At 35.9% G+C, this 23,621-nt stretch overlaps 1 protein-coding gene across 1 annotated transcript; it reads right to left on the bottom strand.

Moving 5' to 3' along the window:
* Positions 1-596: 596 nt before the first annotated feature.
* On the bottom strand, positions 597-11,643 carry LOC149005638 (ABC transporter C family member 3-like). Its single transcript, XM_089168716.1, has 10 exons — positions 9,116-11,643; positions 8,635-8,721; positions 7,899-8,552; positions 7,648-7,812; positions 2,501-2,795; positions 2,193-2,401; positions 1,732-2,037; positions 1,268-1,331; positions 834-1,073; positions 597-697 (listed from the first exon to the last, which is right to left on the bottom strand). Exons 1-10 carry the CDS (start codon positions 11,510-11,512, stop codon positions 597-599), a joined length of 4,518 nt encoding a protein of 1,505 aa, XP_089024842.1. The 5' UTR covers positions 11,513-11,643.
* Between the last annotated feature and the right edge of the window lie 11,978 nt (positions 11,644-23,621).

Below are 23,621 nucleotides of genomic sequence, written 5' to 3'. Positions count from 1 at the left end.
ATAAAGCTGATCTTAAGGAACGGGATGTCAAGACTCTCTTATTTCAGAAGCACTTGCCATTAGAAGAGGCCTTGCTCTTGCACTTGATTTTCATCTGTCTCACATCTATGTGGAAAGTGATAACCAAGCGCTTGTGCTCTCCATCCTCAATCCATTGTCCCTCCCCAACTGGAAAACCAACCACTTAATCAAGGACATACTCACATTAGCTGCATCTTTCACCAAATGCACTTTCTCACATATTCCTAGAGAGGCTAACTTCGTGGCGGACGAGCTTGCCAAGTCTGCAGCACTATCCCAGGATCAGTTTGTGTATCAACATTCCCCACCCCCCTTTTTATCTTGAGTCCTACTCTTTGATTCCCTTATGTATAAGCTACCTAGAGGTTTTCATTTTTGAATAAATGAAGTTCAGTTTCTTACCCCAAAAAATAAAAAATAAATAAAACTGATCTTTCTTTTAAAAGAATAAGCATGAAGAAATTTAGAAGAACCTCAATATCTATTTGTATTAGTTTTCCCAACAAAGGTTGGTATGATGCACCTTAATTTAGTTAAGTCTGATTATATTTGGACATATAAAGCTCACTTAAAAACTAGGAACTACATCTTTGAGTATACTCTTGCACAAGCTTTGCAAATGATGAGGATTTAATCTCTAACAACTTGGCTGGGGAATCATATTCCAATATAGTGCCTGTTTAAGATAAGAAATCATGTTAACTTGATTAGTGAACACCCTAAACAGAAAAATAATAAAAAGATTCTAAAGGTGCATTATTGAACTTTATGAAACTCAATTGATTATTGTATACCAGATATTAGCTACTAACCATTATCGAGAAGGAGGACCATATTGACATCAAGAATTGATGTTATCCTATGTGCAATTGAGATGACCGTAGATCTTGAGAAGTACTGCTTAATTACTTGCTGAATTAGATAATCAGTTGTAGTATCTACAGATGCTGTAGCTTCATCAAGTACTAATAATTTACTCTTCTTGAGTAGTGCCCGTCCTAAACAAATTAGTTGCCTTTGACCCATACTCCAATTCTCTCCATTCTCAGTCACTATAACAACCACCATACGAAGACTTGTTAGATAGTCACAATCTTATTTTCATTAATCTTTTGACTTGCTACTTTTTATCAGAAAGAATGCCGGTGGATAAGATGTTGTATTATGCTCTAAAAGGTAGCTGAATCATAGAATACGAACAATTGATGTTACAAAACTTTCATAGAATATGTGAAGAAATACTAACCTGCAGAATCAAGCTTTCCTTTCTTCTTTCTAACTTCATCACCAAGCTGGATTCTATCTAAAGCCTAAGACACCAAAAACTTAATGTCAACTCGCCACCTTTTTGGAGTATTCAAGATTATAATTCAGCAAGAGGTGCCAAAGTAAAAAAGGAGAAAGTGGTAGTGAAAATGGTACACTTCCCAAGTTAAAGGTAAAAAATATAATAAACATATCTATAGATTGATGATCTAATGCATTCAATTAAATAGCTTCAACACCTTAGGAAAAGGAATTAATATACGAAATGGAAAGAACATAAGAAGAGTCATAGAGAACAACGTCTAAGAGTTGTTTCATATGGATGATCTCATCACGACTGAATTATGATGCGTTTCTGTTGCGCATGAATCGTCAGTAAATAAAAGACATGTATGTTATTTATATTTTCATTAGCAAACCTTCAGTAATAAATAAAATTCTAACCTCCCAAATCTCTTCATCACTATACTCTTCAAGTGGATCAAGATTGCTCCTTATAGTCCCTTCAAACATTGTTGGGTCTTGTGGGATGATGCTCAATCTTGACCGCAAGTCCTGAAGGTTAATCTTAGAGATATCGATACCATCGATCAAAATCTGACCAGCTGTAGGCTCAAGTACACGGAAGAGAGCTTGTACAAGAGTTGATTTACCACTTCCCGTTCGCCCGACAATGCCAATCTTCGTCCCTCCTTGGAAAGTGCACGTAATACCTCGCAAAACAAGAGGAAGCTGTGGTGCATATCGGACCTACACACATCATTAAAATTTAACCATGTACATAGTGTAGTATAACACTGTAAGAGAAAGAAGCACTACCTTGTGACAATAGGCTTCTAAGTGTACATTCCAGAAAATTAGAAAGTAAGGAATATAAACTTGAAGAATGCAGATTGCAGGGCTACCTCTAAGTCAACAATGTCAACTTCCCCTCGTGATGGCCACTCACGAGCTATTTTGTTTTCTTTTTCCATCATAAGAAGTTCACTAGGGATGCAGGTGTACTGAAGTATTCTCTCAACAGATATGATTTTAGTTTCAAGTTGATTAAGATCCCAAACTACTCCATGCAAACTAAAACCAAGGCCATATATAACTGCTAGCCCCAGAACACCTTCAACAAAGAAAAATAATTGAACTCAAAACATTATTTCATGAGATCAATCTACTACTGCTTTCCTGGACAATTGTTTTATAAAGTCCAATGCTTTACCAGGACTTAGTTCTCCCTTTGGTATTGAAATCAAGAAAACCAAAGAAAAGGCATATGTAATAGATGCCAACATATCCATGCGAAAGCATAACCATTCCATTGCACCGGAGAAATAGAACTTTGGTCGAGCATACCCATCCACTAGTTTGTGGTTTACGTCCATAAACCTTTCTTTTTGATCAAAACATCTAATTGTGGTGGAACCTAAACTTGATTCAGAAAAATGCTGTATAATTGGAGCTTGACAAACTCCAAATAGTCGTGAGAGTTCTCGTGCTGCAGATATGTAGTATTGCTACATAATAATGTTGATAAAAAGATTATTAGTTTACGATATTAAAAAAGAACAAAGAACACTAAAGAAAGGCAACATAATATGGATGCATGAATATCGAGAATCAATACAGATTGTGTATATAATTTTTTTTTTTTTTTTTGGTGAAACAGATTGTGTATATAAGAGATGACTTAATTGAGTAGCTCATGTTTAACTAACGGATATGATGAAAGGACATCATTAGATCTGACTTTATCAGTTCCGTTTTTTTCTTCTAAATCACTAAACTCTTTTCCTTCACTAAATTTTATTGAATTGCAATTACATTTATTTATATGCTGAAAACGCTTTTAAAAATTAATTAAACAACTTAGCAATAATATAGATCGATGACTTTGTTTTAAGATAATGCTTAAGTTAGTATTTCTTCGTGATTCAAAGAATTAGTTCTGTTACATTGTAATATTTAAAAATAAAAAGATAAATATCATTTACCTTCCCTCTTAGCTGGACAAATAGCACTTACACCCCCTCTTAGTTGGATAAAATCACTTACATCCCCTCTTACCTGGTAATATATCAAACACCTCCCTTCTGTTAATTTTCTCGGTTAAATTTTACTTTTACCGTTAAATATTTTTCTAAAACTCCAAACTACCGTTGACTAAAAATATTTTTTATTTTAAACATTAAATTACCGTAATCACCCTAACAGTTAAAATACTAAATTGCCCTCAATTAATATAATTATTAAAAACTAAAACACCATAGTTAAAACCCACATTATCTTTAATTATTAAAAGCCCAACATACCTTTTTTTTTTTTTTTTAATTATCAAACAATTAAACAAACACGTACTACTATCAAGTAAAATTAAAAATGCAATTAAAAAAAGGTATGTTGATAAAATTAAACACGTACTACTATTTTGGGTTTCTTTAATTGTTTCATAAAACCATGGCTTAGTTAAGTGGACTCTAAGATCAGAAAACCTTTCATTAATTTTTAACTTTTACATGAAACGTTTGTTAGGCCTTCTCTTCAATGAAAAGACCTACTTTAATTTACATAAAACTATTAAGGATATTTTTGGCACTTCACAAAAAATCCTGGCTGAACCTAGGGTTCCTCTAGACAAAGGTAATTTTGGCAAGACACCTGGATGCATATCCACCCTGGCCGAACCCTTGTCTTTAACTGATGATAAACTCCTAATGTCTATCTTATCTCAAACACAAGTGCATCCTCAGAATTCTACATTATCCAAACTCAATGGGATCATCAGAGTTCTACATTATCTCAACTTCAGAGTTCACTTCAGAGTTCTACATTATCTCAAACACACAAGAAACAAAGTCACTGTAAAACCCTAGTACCTAGCTATGCTTGTGTATATAAAACTCTAGTAGAGTGCAAGAATCGATGAACAAGGACTCTAGTCTATATATATGAGGCGTATTAGAACCACTAAATTAAAGAAGCAAGTTATTACTCCGTGGACATAGGTTGCATAGTACAACTATGTCCACAGGTTGCATAGTACAACCGAACCACGTAAAGCATTCTCTCTCTCTCTCTCTCTCTCAACATTTTATGGCTCTCTCTCTCTTTTTCCTAGCCATGCTTGGCTTCGAACATGGTATGAAAACTTTAGGATCACACCCAATCATTTCCCTCCCTCAATGGCTTCCTCTCAATCAAGCTAACTAAATGGAATTATCTACCATGGAGATCTCAGATTGTACATCTTCTCAAGACAAATGATCTTTTTGACATTACAGACAAATCCTCTCTTTGCCCACTCATTTGCTACCATCTCTGGTGACACCAATGCTGCAATTTTCAAGCCAAATCATGAATATCACAAGAGGAATCACCAAGATCAACCACTAGTGTGCTGCCTCATTGCTTTCCTAACAAAATCTGTTCATCGCTCGTTGCTTTCCTAACAGACTATGTTCAAGCGTATCTATTCCGCTTCCTCCTCTGCTCATATTTGTGACTTCCTCTTCAGATTCAAAATGTTAAAATAGGTTAGAATAGTATTCATGATTATCTTGTTCAAATCAAGACTATTTTGTACCAACTTGCAGTTACGGGAAAGCTTATCAATGATGAAGAACTGATTGCATGTTCTCAATGGTTTGTGGAACTAAATACTCTCCATTTATGACTGCCATTACCATTAGAAATTCTCCCATCACCTACGGTGCATTATGAGATATGTTGTTGACTCAACAAATTTGTTAAAAGGATGAACTCTCTAATGTTGATACATCTCAGCCCATGACAAATCTAGTCAGCACTCAACAATATGGAATTGGGCCTCCAATACAGCTCTGGGGGGGGGGGGGGGGGTTGTTTCCCTCAATTGACATACTGTTTTGTGGACGTTTCTCTTTTAATCATCTTTCTCAGTCATCTCAGTCACCCTCTTCGTTGTTAGACATGGATCATGAATATCTGTCAAATTTGTGATTGCCCTGGACATAAAGCCAAGGACTATTATCAATGCTTCAACTATGCATATAAAAGTACACCAAGCACACCTCCTTCTATGAATATTTCTAAAATTTCTAGTGCTACTACTCCAAATGAAAATTGGTACTCTGATTCTAAAGCCACACGCCACATTGCCAATGTTCTTGAAAATCTTCATATCACTCAACCCTACAGTGGATCAGGTAGTGCTCAAGTTGGGAATGGTGTTGGACTGGCTATTAATAACACAAGTAACATCTGTATTAGTACGAAATCTTCTCCAATATATCTGAACTCAATTCTTCATCTGCCCTCTATATGCAAGAATTTATAAAATATATAGAAGAATTTATTACCGGTTTTGCAATTCACTAGGGATAATAATGCTATGCTTGAGTTTCACCCTGATGCCCTCATGTGAAGGATCATATGATGAGGAGATGTATCCTTCAAAGCAGCATTAAGGATGTCTCCTCCTGCTTTGTTTGACAGACTTAGTTCTTTTCTCCTTGAGTTTGGTTTTATTGGCTCCATGACTAAAACATCATAATTTTTTTCATGATCTATGGCATTATGTGTATTCTAGTTTATGTTGATGATATCATTTTGACGGGGAGTCTAGTGGCCAAATTTCTATGCAAGCTCGGTACTATTTTTGCTCTCAAGGAGTTAGGCCCTCTCAATTATCTTCTTGGCATGTCTGTCTCCAGATTACATGATGGCATTCATCTTTCTCAACATCAATACTTCTAGGACTTACTCAAAAAAGCAAACATGTTAGACTGTAAACCTATTTCTATTCACGTATCCACTACTGACAAAATGAGTAAGTTTACAGGGGAATTAACAACTAATCCTACACTCCATCATAGCATTGTTGGGGCTCGCTCATATCCTACTATGACACGCCTAGATATTGAGTTTGTGGTATAGTCTGTCAGTTCATGCCTTCTCGGTCATTGGTCTACAGTGACGTATTTTAAGGTATTTTAAAGGATCTTCTTCTCATAATATATTCATTTACTATCAATCTCCAATAAAACTATTGGCCTTCTGGGATGCTGACTGGGCTGGTTGCCTTAACGATCTAAAATCTACTGGTGGATATGCTATATTTGTGGGTTGTAATCTTACTTGTTGGAGTTCCCAAAAAAGACCATTGTTGCTTGATCTAGTGTTGATTCTGAATATCGAGCTCTAACAAATGTAGTAGCTTAACTCACCTAGCTTCAATCTCTACTAAAGGAGTTATATATTTATTTGCCTCAAGTTCCAATTCTCTGGTGTGATAATGTTGGTCCTAATCTATTATTTCATGCATGCATGAACCATGTTGAGATTGATTTTCATCTTGATCGGGAAAAGTTGCAAAGGGATATCTTCAAGTTTAGTATTTATCTACGGACCATCTTGTTGATATTTTCTTGACACCTCTCTCACATCAACAGTTCAACACTTCACTGACAAACCTCAAGTTCTCATCTCTACCCTTGAGTTTTTTTGAGTTCTTTTTTTTTGTTTGTTTGTTGGGGGGGGGGGTGTTGTTAAGGATATTTATTGCACTTCACCTACAACCCTGGCCGAACCTAGGGTTGCCCTAGTCAAGGGTAAATTTGGCGATACACCTGGATACATATCCACCCTGGCCACACTCTTATCTTTTGATGATAAACTTCAGAAGTCTATCCTATCCCAAACACAAATGCATCCTCGAAATTCTATATCATCTCAAAGCCTAGATGGATCATCAAAGTTGTACATTATCTCAACTTCAGAGTTCTACATTATCTTGATTTCTGAGTTTTACATTATCTCGAACACACAAGAAACATAGTCAATGTGAAACCCTAGTACCTAACTATACTTGTGTAAATAGAACTCTACTAGAGTGCAAGAGTTCATGTGATGAACAAGGACTCTAGTTTTATATACATGAGATGTATCAAAACCACTAAATTAAGGAAGAAAATAATTATCTCCGAGAACATAAGTTTCACAGTACAACCGATCCACATAAAACAGTGTCTCTCTCTCTCTCTCTCTCCCCTCAACGTTTTCTCGCTCTTTCTCTCTCCTAGCCATGCATGGTCCAATAGAAATATGTGATTGAGAAAATTAGAGTTTCATGCATATTTTTATATTTCAGAAAGACTATGTTTTAAAACCCATGCCACTTTCACACTCAAGAGTATATGAATCCTTCTACCAAAAAAGGTATATCAATCAAGTACCAATTCTTTCTTTTTTTTGTGAAGAAAATCATGGAGAAATGTTTGATTAAATATAACTTGATCCAACATTTGTTGTGGCTTATTAACAATGAGTAAAATATTTTCGAACTTTTTTTGAAATTCCAACCATGAGAATTTGAATTGATATAAAATTTACCTGGTACCAGATGCATGTCACTGTTAATGGAATGAAAACAAGTAACATTTTCCAAGCAAGTTGTGACATAACTGCAGCTGTTCCTAGGAATCCTATGATGGAGATTATAAGTTCTTCAATTTGTTGTGGAATTGATGAATCAACTGCACTTTGATCTATGGATACCTGTATATGAAAATCATTAAACTCCACAATTGTAATCCAACAAAATCTTTTTGGACATGAATAATAAATAAAACATACTTACTAACCCGATTAAGAATCCTTCCACTTGGAGTAGAATCAAAGAATGATAGGGGAGCTTGGAAAATGCATGAATGCAGCTTTTTAAAGAGTAAAGTGGCCGTCTTATATCCAGCGATTACGATAAGCATAGACCTTATAAGTGCACAAAATGAACTTCCAAGAATCAAGGCAATATAAACAAATATGACTGTGTATCCTTTATCATGAGGTCTAGCACTCATTGACATGGGAGTGGCCAATACCATCCAATAACTACTAAGTATTTGAAGAAGCCTAACAAGAATTTGTGCTAGTAAAGTCAATGGAACAAATGCGCCTCTATATGCAATTGTAATATACTTCCAATACACTGAAAAGCTAACTCTATCTTTTTCTCTGTTTTCTTCTTGGATAAGTTGCCCTTCTAACCCAACCACCACCTTTCTAGCTTTATCATTTTCGGATTTCTTTTTCTCATTATCTTGATTAGACTTCTCATTGCATAACGTGATATCATCCTCTTCAGCATTAGTTAGATTATCCAAAACAGCCATACACTTAATGGAACTAAGATCTATCAAAGCTTTCTTATGTGCACCCACTAATTCCATAAAGTCAGTTCCTGAACTAAGTAGCTCTTCATATTTTCCTGCTTGGACAATCATTCCATCTCTCATGACCTGCAAACAAGAGAATCTAAATAATTACTCTGAAATGAAAAAGATACACTTGAAGATAGAAATAAAGAGAGCACAGTCTCACCAAAATAAGATCAGCAGATGGCAAGAACTCTACTTGATGAGTAACATAAATTACTGTTTTTGAGCCCAAAATTCCCAGCAAGCACTCCTGTTAGATAAAATTAATTTTCACATTTGTGTACTTGAAAACAAATCTTCATGACTGTATTAATATCATAACAGTAAAAAACACTAAACTCTATGTGTAACCCCGAGGGGTGGCTCAGCTGGTAAAAAGCCAACAACTCCAAGTAGGAGATCAAAGTTTGAATTCCCCAAGGCTTTAGGGTGTGCCCTGCCTATTATGTAATACTCTCATCCCCAGTATATAACATTGCCTATTACCACAAAATAAAATAATAATAATAGATAAATAAATAAACAAACTACTCTACGTGCATTCGATGCTTTATTATCAAATCACCAAGATTTCCATATTTTTAGATCGAAGTCAATGAAGTGAGAAAAAAATAAACTAGAAGTGTAGGTTAAGGAAAAATTACCTTAAATAGATGAGTTCCTGTATGAACATCCACAGCACTAAAAGGATCATCAAGCAAATAAACATCGGCATCATAGTATAAGGCACGCGCAATTTGGATTCTTTGTTTCTGTCCACCACTAAGCATGATCCCCCTCTCCCCTATGATAGTTTGGTCTCCAAATGCACATAACTCTAGGTCCTTGTTTAGTGAACATGCTTGGATGATCGTGTTGTACTTTTCTTTATCCATCTCCTTACCAAATAATATATTGTCTACTATCTTCCCACTCTGTATCCAAGGTGATTGTGCAACATAAGCCTTGGTCCCACTCAACATAATGATTCCAGATACTTTTGGCACTTCTCCTAATATGCAAGAAAGTAAGCTTGATTTGCCTGACCCAATAGAACCACAAACAGCAACTCTCATACCATGATGAACTCTGATATTAAGATCTCTTAATGTGAGGTTAGATGAGTAAAGGTCCCAAGAGAAATTCCCATCAATTATCTCAACTGCAACCTTATCACCATCTCCTAAAACATTTTGTACAATATCTTGGTGGAGATCATCAAGACAAAGGTATGAGACTATTCTATCAAGGGAAACTTTAGTTTGAACTACCATGGAGATTGTATTTGGGACATTATAGATGGGAAGTTGTAATATCTCAAATGTTGCAAGTGCAGAAAGAATATTCCCTGAGCCTAACGGAATTCCAGTTAGTGTACAAAACCCAAAAGTAGCCATAGATACGAACATGGGAGCAGATGAGTAGACAAACGAATTAGTAGCCAGTGTATAAAGTAGTTTTCTCAACCATCTGGTTTCAAAGTTCCTAAGATCAATTATCTTAGACAAGAATTTCACATTCCAACCATGGAGCTTGAGAACCCTTATATTTCTTAAAGCCTCAAAGGTCACTTTCATTCTTCGATCTTTATAATCCATCAGCTCCCTTTGAAATTTTTCTTGTAGTCTTTCCAATGGAACATTTGATAACATCAAAACTATCATAGCAATAATAGCTACAGTTGAAGCAAGCTGAAGGCTTTTGTACAAGATCAACAGTGCTAAAATAATCTCAAGAGGCACCCTCCATAAATTATGCAAGTACCAACTAAAGAAACCAATCCTTTCAACATCAACATTCATCAAATTAATATTCTTCCCACTAGTATGGCCCTGTTTTGACTGGGTTGACAGCTTGAGACATTTCTTATATATTATTGAAAACAAGGATGCACGGACTCTAATTCCCATATTTCGCAATAGAAAGAACAAGTGTCTTTCAGAGAGGCACTTTATGAGCTTTGAAATAAAGAAAGTGAAAATTAGCACATAGCCTTTGTTTTTCTTTTCATGAGGACTGTTGAGATATTGAACAAAGGCACCTATAAGATATGGTCCAACATAAGTAGCAAATGTGCGCACAGTTGACAGTAGAGCTGTCCATAGAATTTCTTTTGAAGTTGTGAGAATCAATGCCTTCACCAACTTGAGTGTAGTTACTTGATCTTCATTGCCACTGCTATTGCTATTAGATTCAAGTTTATTTCTAAAACAAGAAAAGACTTCACTGGCACTATGACAGTTGGGAAGTTCAGGAACATCTTCAAGGTCCAGTGTTTTTCTATACCCAAGTGCAAGCAAAGGTTCGATCCATGAGAAAGTAAAAATACCAAAAGGATTAGCATTTTCATAAGGAGTTATACTCAATCCACCAACACTTGATCCTTGTTGACTTCCAATATTTGATCCTTGTCCATTGTTTTGAGCAGAACTAATTTTCAAAAGGGGCTCTAGAAAGTCGAAATCTTCATCTTCTGTTCCCTTCCAAAATAACCCAGCATAGCCGAACAGCAAACCAACAGTAATTGATACAATATCAGAGACCAATGGTAAGAACGAGAAGGATGAATGTTTCCAATATACTAGAAGATGTATGACAAGATAGGAACAAGACATTAGGAAGTAGAATGTACACCAAACCCTTAACAGAATAGGGAACTTATGCTCTTTTGAATGGGAAAATTGGGTGTGCAAGTAAGCAGAGATCATAAACCAGGTGAGTGTTCTAAATGTAAAATCCACTTGGGTAACAAATTTAAGATTAGACCAACCATGTCTGTACCCAGAGAGATAGTTGATCATGCATAAGAGAATACTGTAGAAAGACAGAACCATACAACATGTAAGGGCTAATGAGTAGTATGAAAATTTACTGCTCAACAGTGGTTTCGAATTTTGGATGGAAGGCGTCACACGTCTCTTGTAAGCCCAAGATATGCATATAGCTGATAACAGAATTAGGTGTGAAGAAGCAGAAAAGCCATGCATGAAAATGGTTGGAGAAAACTCAGTAAAGAGTATCCGAATATCCTTGTCATTCTTTGGTTCTTCAAAAGCGTCCATATTTGCTATTCTTTAGTTCTATTTATTATATGGTGATGCCGTTCGTGCAACCCCAAAATAAATCATGTTAGTTGCACCATGTTTTAGTTGATGGAAGCCCATTTCCAATAATACAGTTGAAACTCTAGCATTGACATACTGACCATCATTTCCAAATTGGGGAGTCCACAAAAACTTGTTTTCAAATTGGATTCTCAATGTTACCCCTAGCAGTAATTGTACCTATCAATGACAGATAGAAAGAAAATGTTTGATGATATATAGAGCAAGGCAGTTAGTAAAAAAATTTATCGAATGATCAAGACTTGCAGCTATGTATAATGTTAGAATATCCGTCAAGTGAATAAAGAGAACTGAATGGTATGGGATGAAATACAGCAATAAATATTTTCATAACTAACAGTTTGGAGTAAAATTAAAGAAAACACAAAGAACTTCATAACATAACAATACCATGCATAGGACATATTGCAGTTGTTTCTATAGGGAAAGAAAATAAACTTCTGAACACAAGTCCATGTACGTATTTCAATATCCATAGAAAACATAAATAGTAGGACATTAATGTGTTCATAATTATGAAACTTACTGAATGCTCAACCACCAATACTTTTTACCAGTAATAGTTGGCAATGAACAACACCTCTTAGTGAATTGATCAAGGTTTGACTCTTTCTAGTGGTATATGCAATAGCCCCACCTCCAGTTTGGTCCGGCCTTTTTAGCTGAGGAGGAAGCACCTCGCAGAGAGGAAACCATGGTGGTGGAGAGTGTTAATGGATCTACCGTGCAACATGAAGGTGGTTCAGTCAAAAGAAAACCTAGTTGTTGTAAAAGACCTATGAAATCAAAGCCAGCAGGTGGAACACAGGAGTTCTCACTGACAAAGAGTGCGACAGTGATGGATGAGCTACTAAGGGCTGATGCTTTGCTGGTTAGGAAGGAGAATTCAGGTAGGTTTGGTCATTCTTTGAGGGATGACATGCCCAATCACTAAAAACTTTCTTCTCCATGATTAATATATTCTATTCGAGTATTAGAGGAATTGGGAAGAGGGCTGGTAAGAGGGCATTAAAGCTGCTAAACCGGATGTTTTTTGCATTGTGGAACCAGAATTGATGTGTCAAAGTGCCCCATTTGATGCTGAATCGACTTGGGTATAGTAGTAACTTTTGTTATAATTTTAGAAGTAATACTGACCCAAATTTTTGATTGTTTTGGAAGCGCAATTTGGATAGTCGGATGGTGGTGGCTTCCTTTGAAAAACATCTTTTTGTAGTATTTAGATGGGATGACACCAGGTGTGATCTGACGGTGGGGCATGGAAAATGCTTCAGAAAAGATTGTAGAAAGCATTGGTTGGATTTCGCAAACTCCCCTGCACATTCTATACCTTGGACTGTACTGGGTGGTTTTAGTGCATTTCTGAGATCTTCGGAGAACAGGTTCCCAAAGGGTTTAATCTAGGTTCAGCTGCAAACTTTCAATCAATGGTGGACATGTCCGATCTGAAAGAAGTTCCCTCCACTAGATACATGGTCCAATGTTCGGCATCAGGGGAATGTAAGGGCTGTAATTGATGGAGGGTTTTGTAATGAAAGGTGGTTCAAATTTTTTGGGGGATGTTCAGCAGCAAATTCTAACGATCAGGCATGTGATCACCACACTATTCTCATCACTTCTCAAGCTAATGAGCATCCCTTGAACATGTCTTTCTGTTTTATAATTTTTGGACTTCTTATTATGAATGTAACTTGCTAGTCTACTAACTTCATAATGAGACTAGCAGAGAGGGGGAGTCATATTAGAATTTAATATATTGTAGAACTCTTACTATTTTTTATTTCAAGATAATGAACCTCACCCCAAAAGTAAATTGATTGGAGTTTTCTTGCCGTGGATGTAGGCTTCACAATGAATGTCGAATCACGTTAATTCCTTGGGTTTTTGTATGTGAATATTTATGGTAATTTAACATGGTATCAGAGCAAGGTTCGGTGGATCGTCGATGGAGATGTGTGCGAAGATCTAGAAAGAAAATGATAGGTGCCAGGAGAACAGAAAAGGCTTCGTAACGATCAAAAGTATGATTCTGGATTTGGAATCGTGAAGTTTTTCTTTCTTTTTTGGTACTTTGATAGTTCAGATCGGTGAAAGAAGAAAAAGAAAAAGAGGGATCGGCAACCCGCACGGATTCAACGGCGATTTCTTGGTAGAATACGTTATTGCAACGTTCTTGATTGCACTTGGCTGAGGAGAGAATCAATTTCGGATAACAATTCCGACTGCCTGGGTTTCGAGAAACAGAGCATACGATTGCTCTAACACCACTACCGTATAGCCGAAGTGAAGTAGTTCGTATGATTTCAGTTGGGATTTTGCAATTTTGTCCACTACCCGAACTCCAATACCGTGAAATATGAACAGTGTCAAGTTTGATTCCTAACCCTATTCATTATATTTTTTTTGAATTTTCTATTCATTATACCTTTTTTTACTTTTATGTGATTTGAAGAGAGAGAGAGGAGAAGGTAATAAATAAAAATAAATAATAAATAAAACAAAAAACAAAAAACAAAAAAAACAAAAAAAGGAAGAAGAGAGAGAAGAAGGTTGCTTTTTTACTTTTCTTTGATTAGAAAAGTGTTTTTATGATTGCTAAAAAAAAAGGGGGATATTATGTGAAGGTGTTTTGTACGGGATTAAGTGGTCTTAAGGTTTTTGAGCGTTTCAAACTCAGTGGAAGTAACGGATCGAGGAGATTTTGCTCTGTTGGTATTTGGTATTGTGGGTTTGTACAGAAATTTTCCCATGTCAAGTTCTTTAGCAATACAATACTCTGTTGGAAAATTTATATCTTTACTGCATAACTTCATTCAATCTTATGATACTACTCTTGCTCTCTTTACTTTTCAGAATTCATTTATAGTAAATTCGGGTGCAACTGACAATATGTGTCGATCTATCAATCTTCTATCTGATTTGAGCACTGATAAGTTACAATTTATCCTCTTATTACTATTGCTAATGGTACTACTGTCCCAATCTAAGGTTAAGGGACGTTGAACCTATTTTCAACTAAGACTGATACATTATTTGTGCCATCATTATTTGTGAATTTGTTATTAGTTAGTAAAATTACTCAAACTTTAAATTGTAATGTGATCTTTTCAAAGGACAAGGTAGTGTTCCAATACAGTTTAACAGGGACAATAATTGGTGAAGGTAAATTGTAGAATAGACTCTATATGTTGGATCCTACAAATAACGCATTGACTTCTATGAGTAATCATGAGAAATCTCAACTCTGGCATTGGCCTATCGGTCACGCTTCTGATAGGATTTTACGATCTTTAAATCCTGGTTTATCTTTTAATTCTACTGGTTGTGATGCCACCATTTTTTCAAGCAACACAGATTACCATTTCCACATAGTACTCATGTTTCAAGTGCATTATTTGATCCAGTGCATTCTGATATTTGGCATTCTCCTATAGACTCTAGAGATGGATTCAGATATTTTGTTTCATTTGTTGATGATAAGTCTCGGGCTACCTGGTTGTATTTATTGTCTTCCAAGAATGAAGTGCTACAGATGTTTCAAGAATTTTGCCAGATGATTTTGACTTAGTATCAGATTGGCATTAAAGTTTTGCGAACATATAATGGGATAGAATACACCAATAAGCCCTTTCAATCATATCTCAAAAGTTTGGGAATCTTACATCAAACTTCATGTGCAGGCACTCTTCAACAAAATGGGATTGTTGAGCACAAAAACAAGCATATACGTGAGGTGACTCAATCTATACTATTTCATGGGAATCTTCCCAAGACTTATTGGTCAGATGCTGTCAGCACGAGTTGTTATTTAATCAACCGTCTCCTTGATACAGTTTTGAACTTTAAGATACCCTTAGAGGATCTATATGGTCGTCCCATCGTGATGTCTCATCTTCGAGTTTTTTGTTGCATTGTTTATATTCTTGCCCAAGGTGATGATAAACTTGACCCTCATGATCGCAAATGTGTGTTTTTAGGATACTCCTCTACTAAAAAGGGTTACAAGTGCTTTGACCCATCTACTGGTAAACTTTTTATATCACGGGCTATGTTTTTTGATGAAACTCAAATGTTCTTCTCTAGTAGGAATCAAACTCAAGGGGAACTAGATTACAGTGAATTTGTTCTTATCCCGTTACCAAGTATACTAGACAACATGTCTGTGAGGGATGATGATAATGAAGATAATATTATGGGCGACACCACTAACGGTAGCACTGTTATAGGTGATGTCACTGAAGATACTGACATGAATCTACATGGTGAAGCAACTACAAATGTACCTATTACAGGAAATGATACAGTTGAAACTATAACACAATTACCAATTTGCAGATCTACTCAGGTCTCTCAGCCTTCAGTGAGATTGCTAGAATTTACCACTTATCATATAGTTAAGTTCTCAATCCAATCTCATATGAGTTATGATAAACAATAATACATTCTTCATAAATTTGATCTTCCAGCATTTCTAGGTGTTTTCATTGGGTATCCATATGCACAGAAAGGGCATATGATTTATGAATTACAATCATAATGTTTATGCTACTCCTGATGTCATATTTGTTGAAGATTCTTTTCAATTTTCTAAAATTTCATCTCCAACTTTACCTATTTTACCCATTACAGCTCCAAAAATTAATAGTTTCCCATCTCAACAAACCCACCCTTAATTATCAACCACACTTTCTTCCCAACAAGTTAAAGAATCTCCTTCTGCACAAAACCTCTCACCCACCATCATCTCATGACCATCTCGGATTCATCAACCACCAACGCATCTTTAAGGATATCATTGTTGTGCCATGGATGCCGAAGCCCCTCCTTCATTCTTAGGTACTCTCACTTCTATTAATCATTTTTTGTTCTACCATAAATTATCCTCACCCCATTTCAAGTATATCAAGGCATTGAATGCTATAACTAATCTACAAGCTTATATAAGGCTATTTTTTTCACTTGATTGGGAGCAGGTAATGGATAGTGAAATTGCAGCCCATGAACTTAATAAGACTTAGTCTCTTGTGCCTCTTCTACCTAAAATAAAGTCCATACATTGTAAATGGGTTTACAAATCAAACGGCATTTAAATGAACCAATTATAAGTCATAAAGCGTGTTTAGTTGCAAAGATTATACTCAAATTGAGGGGGTTATTTCCATGAGACATTAGCCCAATTGCTAAGCCGGTTACTCTTAACACTTCTTGTGATTGTTGCTATCAAAGGATGATCATTGCATTAATTAGACATTAACAACACAATTCTTCATGGAAATCTTGAAGAAGAGGTGTACATGACTTTTCCACTAGGTTATCAACGAATGGATGAGGAGTTGGTTTGTCGCTCGCATAAATCATTATATACATGGGCTTACAGGCAACCTGCAATTGGTTTTCCAAGCTTTTAGGTTCTCTTATTGATCTTGGATACACAATCTCTAAGGCAGATTATTCTTTGTCTTCTCTCGTTTCAAAGTCTCCATCCACCTTTGTGCTTGTATATATTGATCACATTTTATTTGTGGGATCCAACACAATGGTGATTTATCACTTAAAATCACTTCTTCAGCAACATTTCCAAATTAAAGATCTTGGTTCACTTACATATTTCCTTGGTTATGAAGTGGCACAATCCAGCAAAAGTATTTTCATCAATCAACAAGAAATACACATGAAACTTGTTAACGATTTCAGTCTCGCTAATGTTAATCCTACTCAATTTCCCATACAACAACACCTCAAATTGAATACCTCGTATGGTAAGTCATTGTTTGATTCAGGACCATAATGTCACTTATTGGATCATCTTGATTATCTTGCCATTACTTGCCCAAATATTGTTCACACTTTAATATTCTCATTCAGTTCATGCATGAGCCTTGTAAACCACATATGGATGCTGCTAATCATTTCTATGCTACCTCAATGGCTCCCTAGAAGAGCCTCTTCTATCTGCTAATAGTGAGCTATCTCTTGGTGCTTATTGTGACTCAAATTGAGCAAGTTGCCCCATGACTTGACAAGCTAGAGCTGGATATTGTGTATGCCTTCATTCTAGCCCTCATTCTTGGATATCCAAGAAACAAGCCATTGTGTCCTACTCGTCTGCTGAGGCCAAATAACATGTCATGGCTATAACCAATTGTGAATTTATGTGGTTAGTTCTAATACTTAGCGATCCTAGTGTCAAGGTTCCTCGCCCTGTATCTTTTTTTGTGACAGTTAGGCTGTTTTGCATATAACTGCTAACCTAGTCTTTCATGAGCACATCAAGCACATAGAGATCGATTTTCGTGTAGTCCACTATTAGGTTTGATATGGGCTCACCCAACTCCACCACTAGCTAGTGCTGCCTAAGTCACTGATATCTTAAGCAAGGCCCTTGGAATGGATTTGTTTTTCAGTCATAGAGGCAAGTTGGGAGTTCTTGCATTCACTCTCCAACTTGAGGGGGAGTACTAGGCATTGAAAGGATAATTTTTCATCCTTATCCCTAGCTCTCCCTAATTTTATTACTTTCCTAATTTGGCTTGATTGGTTTCTCTATTGTAACTTTAAATCTTCCATATGCTGTATTTTCATATATTGTACCTATCTTTTATTGTTCATAGTTACCCTAATAGAATGGAATATACTATCTATTTATTTGAGAATTCTATCATATAAAAATCATTTAACCATTGCTCCTATTGAATTTTCTTGTTATTACACAAACAAAATTATGACCTTATATTGCGATATTATTATTAGTATTATTATTATTATTACTTCTTTTTTGGGATCTGAGATTCATCAAGGCCAGCCTATGGTCACCTCAACTACATTGTGAGGGGAGCTTTAATTAATATAGGTGGGGCTTCACCCCTGGCCCCAAGGGGATTTGAACTCTGACCTCCTATGTGGAAGTGTTGGTCTTTTGCCAATTAAACCTCCTCTTGGGGTTATACATTGCAGTATTCCTTTGAATTAGTGTATATTCTAGGTGATGAATAGCTATCATTATTGTATGTGTGTTCATTGAGACCAAGGTGTGACATCTCACTAGATGTCACGTTTCGTTGGTTGTCGAAACTGACAAAGTGAAATCTCGGCTAGATGTTGCGTTTTGCCGGTTGCTGAAATCGGCGAATCAGCAAACACTGACTTTTGCATTTAATTTCGTCCGAGTAAGCAAAAACCAAAATAAAAGGCATTAATTGCTCTGGTGTACCGTGTACAGATGTAAAAAATCATTAATTGCCCCCATTAACTACTCACATAAGGGTAAGGCAAGCACGTCATCCCTCCTCATTAATTACTTTACCACACAACCACGTGTGTGGTTAACAAAGCTCGACATAATGTCTGGTTTTTTTTTTTTTAGCTAGTCATTCAGAGTTTCAATCTTTCAAACTCATTCTTTCATTTCTTCTCATTTTTCCTCGCAGATGCAGAGTCACAGTGTGTTTCTATTTCCAACGATCTACGTCAAAAGCTCAAAGCCATCGTCATGGATGACGACGACCACCATCTCTAGCAACTATGAAGTGTGAAGCAGCATTTTCTTTGTTGTTCAAGCCTGTCTACTCAACCACTCAAGGAGCTCTTCTCAACCTCTCCTCTCACTTCTTTTCTCTCTGAAACGCTAAAATTCATTTATTGTCTGTTTCAATCTTCTCTCCATCACTGTTTATGTGCAAAAATGGTAAGGGTTTTAGTTTGATTTGAGGATTTGAATGAAAACGAGAGTCACCAATGACATTCTAGGGTAATTTTCGCTATATTTCGCTAGTTCACCAGAAATCGGCATTTTTTGAAAAATCTCATTTTCGCCACCCTTTTCGGTTTGCCATTCACAGAAACAGCCTAAATTCGGGAAAATTTTGCTAAATATCAACGAAACGTTGTTCCTTGATTGAGACTCCATTTCTTCAAAAAAAAAATTCATGGGATAGAAATGGTTACATTCATTTTGGCCAAAAAGACGTGAGAAATGTGTCTCTTCTCTTAACATGGTGGAGGCGGGTCTATTCTTTGAAATCCACCCCCTTTTTCAACGTGTGTGATTTATTCCATTTTATAATCAACATGAAATTTCTATATTGTTGGGTTTGGGTATGTCTTGTATATTGTAGGTCCATATAATTATAGTTTTGTTGTATATGTAATTGGAATGGGTTTTGGTTTAGTTCCTAGTATAGGAGTAAAATTGTAATATTATGGTATTAAGGTTTTGGGTTTCCTTTTTAAATATTTTCTTCATGGGATAACCTATAAAACAAGACAGGCAAATGGTAACACTTTTTAAGATATGAAGTGGTAAAGTTTACAAGGAATATTGGAATATCTTTCTCTTTGGTGGATGTATGCAATTTTGCTGAACTATGGTAAATTCCTTGTTGTGAGTGTGATTTGTTTGTATTCTTCATGGTTATGCATCCATCCCCCTCATATACCTCTACCAATATTATTATTATCATTTTTTATTTTATTTTTGTAATACCTCTACCAATAATTTACTTTAGTTTTTTTATAATGAATATCTCATTATTAAACTTTCGCTACTACAACCTCCAAAAATAAGATTACATGATAAAAGGAGAGTTGCATGAGAGGAAGAGAAACAGCTGAAATGTAAAACTAACAAGCTGGAGGATAACATGATCGATTAGTCATTTTCACCAAAAGGAAACTGAAATATACACAATAAGAAACAAAACTAGTCAGCCATTCCATACAAGGTCTTGTTAGTATTGATGATGATGCCATGATGAAACTACTTCAAATCTCTTATATGTTCAGGAAATTAAAGACGATCAGAAAAGAAGGCAAAAACTACATGGACGTTAAATGTCACGAGGACCCAAAATAAAAATAAAAATAATGTTTTTGTTCTTGAATCCAGCCCAGTGAAACAGAAAGAAAAGAAAAAGAAATCCAGGTGAGAAAGAGACGCACCTCTTTATCTTCTTCCTGCACTTCTTCAATAAAGCAAAAAAACTATCATCAATATCTCTTAAAAAAACAGCTTAGATGAATTGCCAATGAGCAGAATGAGGAACCATCATATTTTCACAATGAAATGAGCGTGTCTGAATTGGCCTTGGAGCTTTGTCCAAAAAAAAATAAAAGAATTGGCCGCAGAGCACCTCATTTCCTGAGAAATAGGGAAGTGGCGGTCCGGAAGAGATTGATTTGGACATCCAATCAAATTCAAATACGTGTTGATGAACTGAAATCCTCTATGACATAGAAGGATGTTTGGCATGCATTGGACTCGCCATTTGTCGTACATCATAAAATCTTGCTGAGCCCCATATACTTTCACGTGTTGATTATGCCCAGGGAAGATTGAATGAGGATCTGGACGCCTTTTCCACACATTCAGGAGGATGGTCACATCTGCAAACTAATAATGTGGACCTCCTTGAATATCCAGTATAGAAGCTCAAGATAGTATTATCCTCTATTCTCAAGGTTGAGGAATTAGACACGAAGATTCAAACCTTAAAAAAAAAAAGACAGGAATAGGGCAAATAAGGGATAGGGATAAGGAAAGTTATATCGCCGAATTTCGATGGTTTCGGTTCATAGCAAACCGAAACTGAGACCGAAACTCGATCTGCGAGATATTGCCGAAATCTCGCTATTTCTCGCTGAATTTTTGCAATATATCAACAAAACATCGATATTTTGCCTATTTCTTGAAATTTTTAGGCGATTTCTCTCACGATTCTATAGCAAAATTTATAGGATCAATGGACAATCTTACAAATTCTTTCCCAATGAATCAAGATTCCAAAGGTAATGTGTTAAATGTGATTAGGGAGGAGAATCTACATAGAATAATTTCTTGAAATAATTCAAATTAAGAAGACATTTTATAGCAAAATCTTCAAGATTAATCAACAATCTTACCAATTATATTCTAGTGATTTATGCATCAAAAGTCAACGTGCCAAATGTGGTTAGGGAAGAGTATATATATGAAATAATTTATTTATGAAGGAATTTTGTAATAGAATCTTCAAGGTGAACGGGTAATCATTCCAATTATGTCTGAATGATTTAGGCTTCAAAAGTAACATGTTAAATGTGCCTACGAAGGTAAATTTAAATAAAAGAGTTTATAAGAAATAATTCAAATTTATAAGGCTTCAGCAATATTTTGCACTTTGGTGATAGGAACAAGGCCAATCAAGGACAGGAACAAGGTCATAGTCAATTAGAAACATGATCAAAGCCAATTAAAGACAGGATCATGGCCAATCAAGGGCAGGGTCAATGTCGTCAGGGATAAGTATAAAGACAGAGCCATCCTATCTCGACTTGACCCAATTATGGACAATTAATGGAGTGAAAATGGATTTGGCTTGACCCTATAGGACTTAGGGTAAGAGACAATAATTCTAGGCCCTAAGTTAAGATTAGTGTGAGAATGGGCTTTGCTAAAAGTATATAAGGCTGGATTGGATTGGAAAAGCCTGGTTCAACCCGTTCTTATTGCATCCCCAACAAAGCATTTTGGGTATAAATTGTAGGCGTGGGAAATCATTAGTGTAATTTCGAAATTACATTTTTATGTATTGAAGAGAGGACCTTTTGAAAGAGTGGCAATCATGAAGGAATCTATGAGAAAATATGTTACTAGAAATGTTGTTGTGATAGCTAATACACTAATTTAGCAATGTATAGGAGATTTTGGGCCAACCATACGTGATTTTCCTGCAATAAAAACTAAAAATGAGATTTTTTTTTTTCCCTTTTAAATTCAAAGTATTGGGATCAATTTATGTGCATCTTGACTAATTCTCAGGGGTAATTTCTATATATAGAAGAGAAATCTCAATGTCAAAAAATTCAAATTCTTGAGATTTTATTTTTTAAAGAAAACTATTTCAATTTGGGGTATTCTGATGAAAGTACTACTACTTATACTAAATGAATAAATTCTCTTAATCGCTTATATATTGGAAATGGTCATATCATACTTAAGATTATGTAATTTTCATTTGGATCACCTGTTGATAAAAAAGTTTAAAAAAAAAAAAAAAAAATAGATCCCCTTAGGTTTGATCAAATTAGTCTTAATTAAAAAAAAAAAGTGACATTTCTTGCATAATATTTAACAACTGTTGTGGGGAACCAAGGTCCCGAGTCCCCCCCCCCTCGGGAGAGATACACCTCCCTCGGGCTGGTGCATCTCTTCCGTCATAAAGGGTCCCGAGTGCCTCACTCGGGACAGATGCACCCCCTTGGGTTGGCTGATCTCTTCCTTGAAAAAGGTCCCGAGTGCATCACTCGGGACAGATATACCCCCTTAGATAGGCTCATCTCTTCTTTGGAGAAGGGTCCCAAGTGCCTCACTCGGGAAGGATATATATCCAACTCTAGCATTTCTCAGAAGACTCTCTTGACCAAGTCAAGAAGAGTTAGTTACGCATAAACACTCAGTATATCTATTCCGAGAATTGGGGAGGTGAGTCAGCATAACGGCACTATCAGGTGCGACAAAGAAGGAGCCGTTATTCCACTACTCCACTCACTCCTCTACTATCGATCCGAAACTTAAGGAATCGCCGCCTCCAGGTAACCTCTATATAAACCCACCTCCTACATGGAGAAAGGTACGAGAACTTTCATCTAAGTAATTACTCATTACGTTCTTAAGAACTCTCTCAAGAACTCTTATTGTTGCCTAGGCTGACTTGAGCGTCGGAGGTGGTTCCCCGGCCAAAACTAGGCCGGACCGTTCTTGCTTTATTCATGTGTGCAGGCATCCCAGTTATTCCAACTTGGCTGGAGAGCTCTTAAGGTGGTCATCTCAACATCCGGCCCTCGAAGAAGTTCTAGACGCAACAACAACAAAAAAGAAAAAATACATCTGTTATAAAATGAAAAAATATATTCAAGATAGGAAAGAAAATTAGAACAATATGGATTAAACTATCCTATTGAGATATTCATTACATATTTATAGTGGAAGTAGAATCTTCTCTAATATGGAAATATCAAAGTCTATAAAGAAATACAATATATGATTCTCGGACATTAAAATGATCTTGAA

Source organism: Hakea prostrata, chromosome 9, assembly GCF_041222555.1.
Source record: "Hakea prostrata isolate BN-2017 chromosome 9, UWA_Hpros_2, whole genome shotgun sequence".
NCBI lineage: Eukaryota > Viridiplantae > Streptophyta > Magnoliopsida > Proteales > Proteaceae > Hakea > Hakea prostrata.
Note: the sequence above shows the minus strand (reverse complement) of the source record. Positions and strands in the feature narration are given on the sequence as shown.

Excerpts from the sequence above, each read along its gene's own strand:
- LOC149005638 (XM_089168716.1), bottom strand. The coding sequence starts at position 11,512 with ATGGACGCTTTTGAAGAACCAAAGAATGACAAGGATATTCGGATACTC. Across the intron at positions 8,722-9,115 it reads CAGGAACTCATCTATTTAAG|GAGTGCTTGCTGGGAATTTT; the intron begins GTAATTTTTCCT and ends TTTATCTAACAG. Across the intron at positions 2,402-2,500 it reads AAAGGGAGAACTAAGTCCTG|GTGTTCTGGGGCTAGCAGTT; the intron begins GTAAAGCATTGG and ends TCTTTGTTGAAG.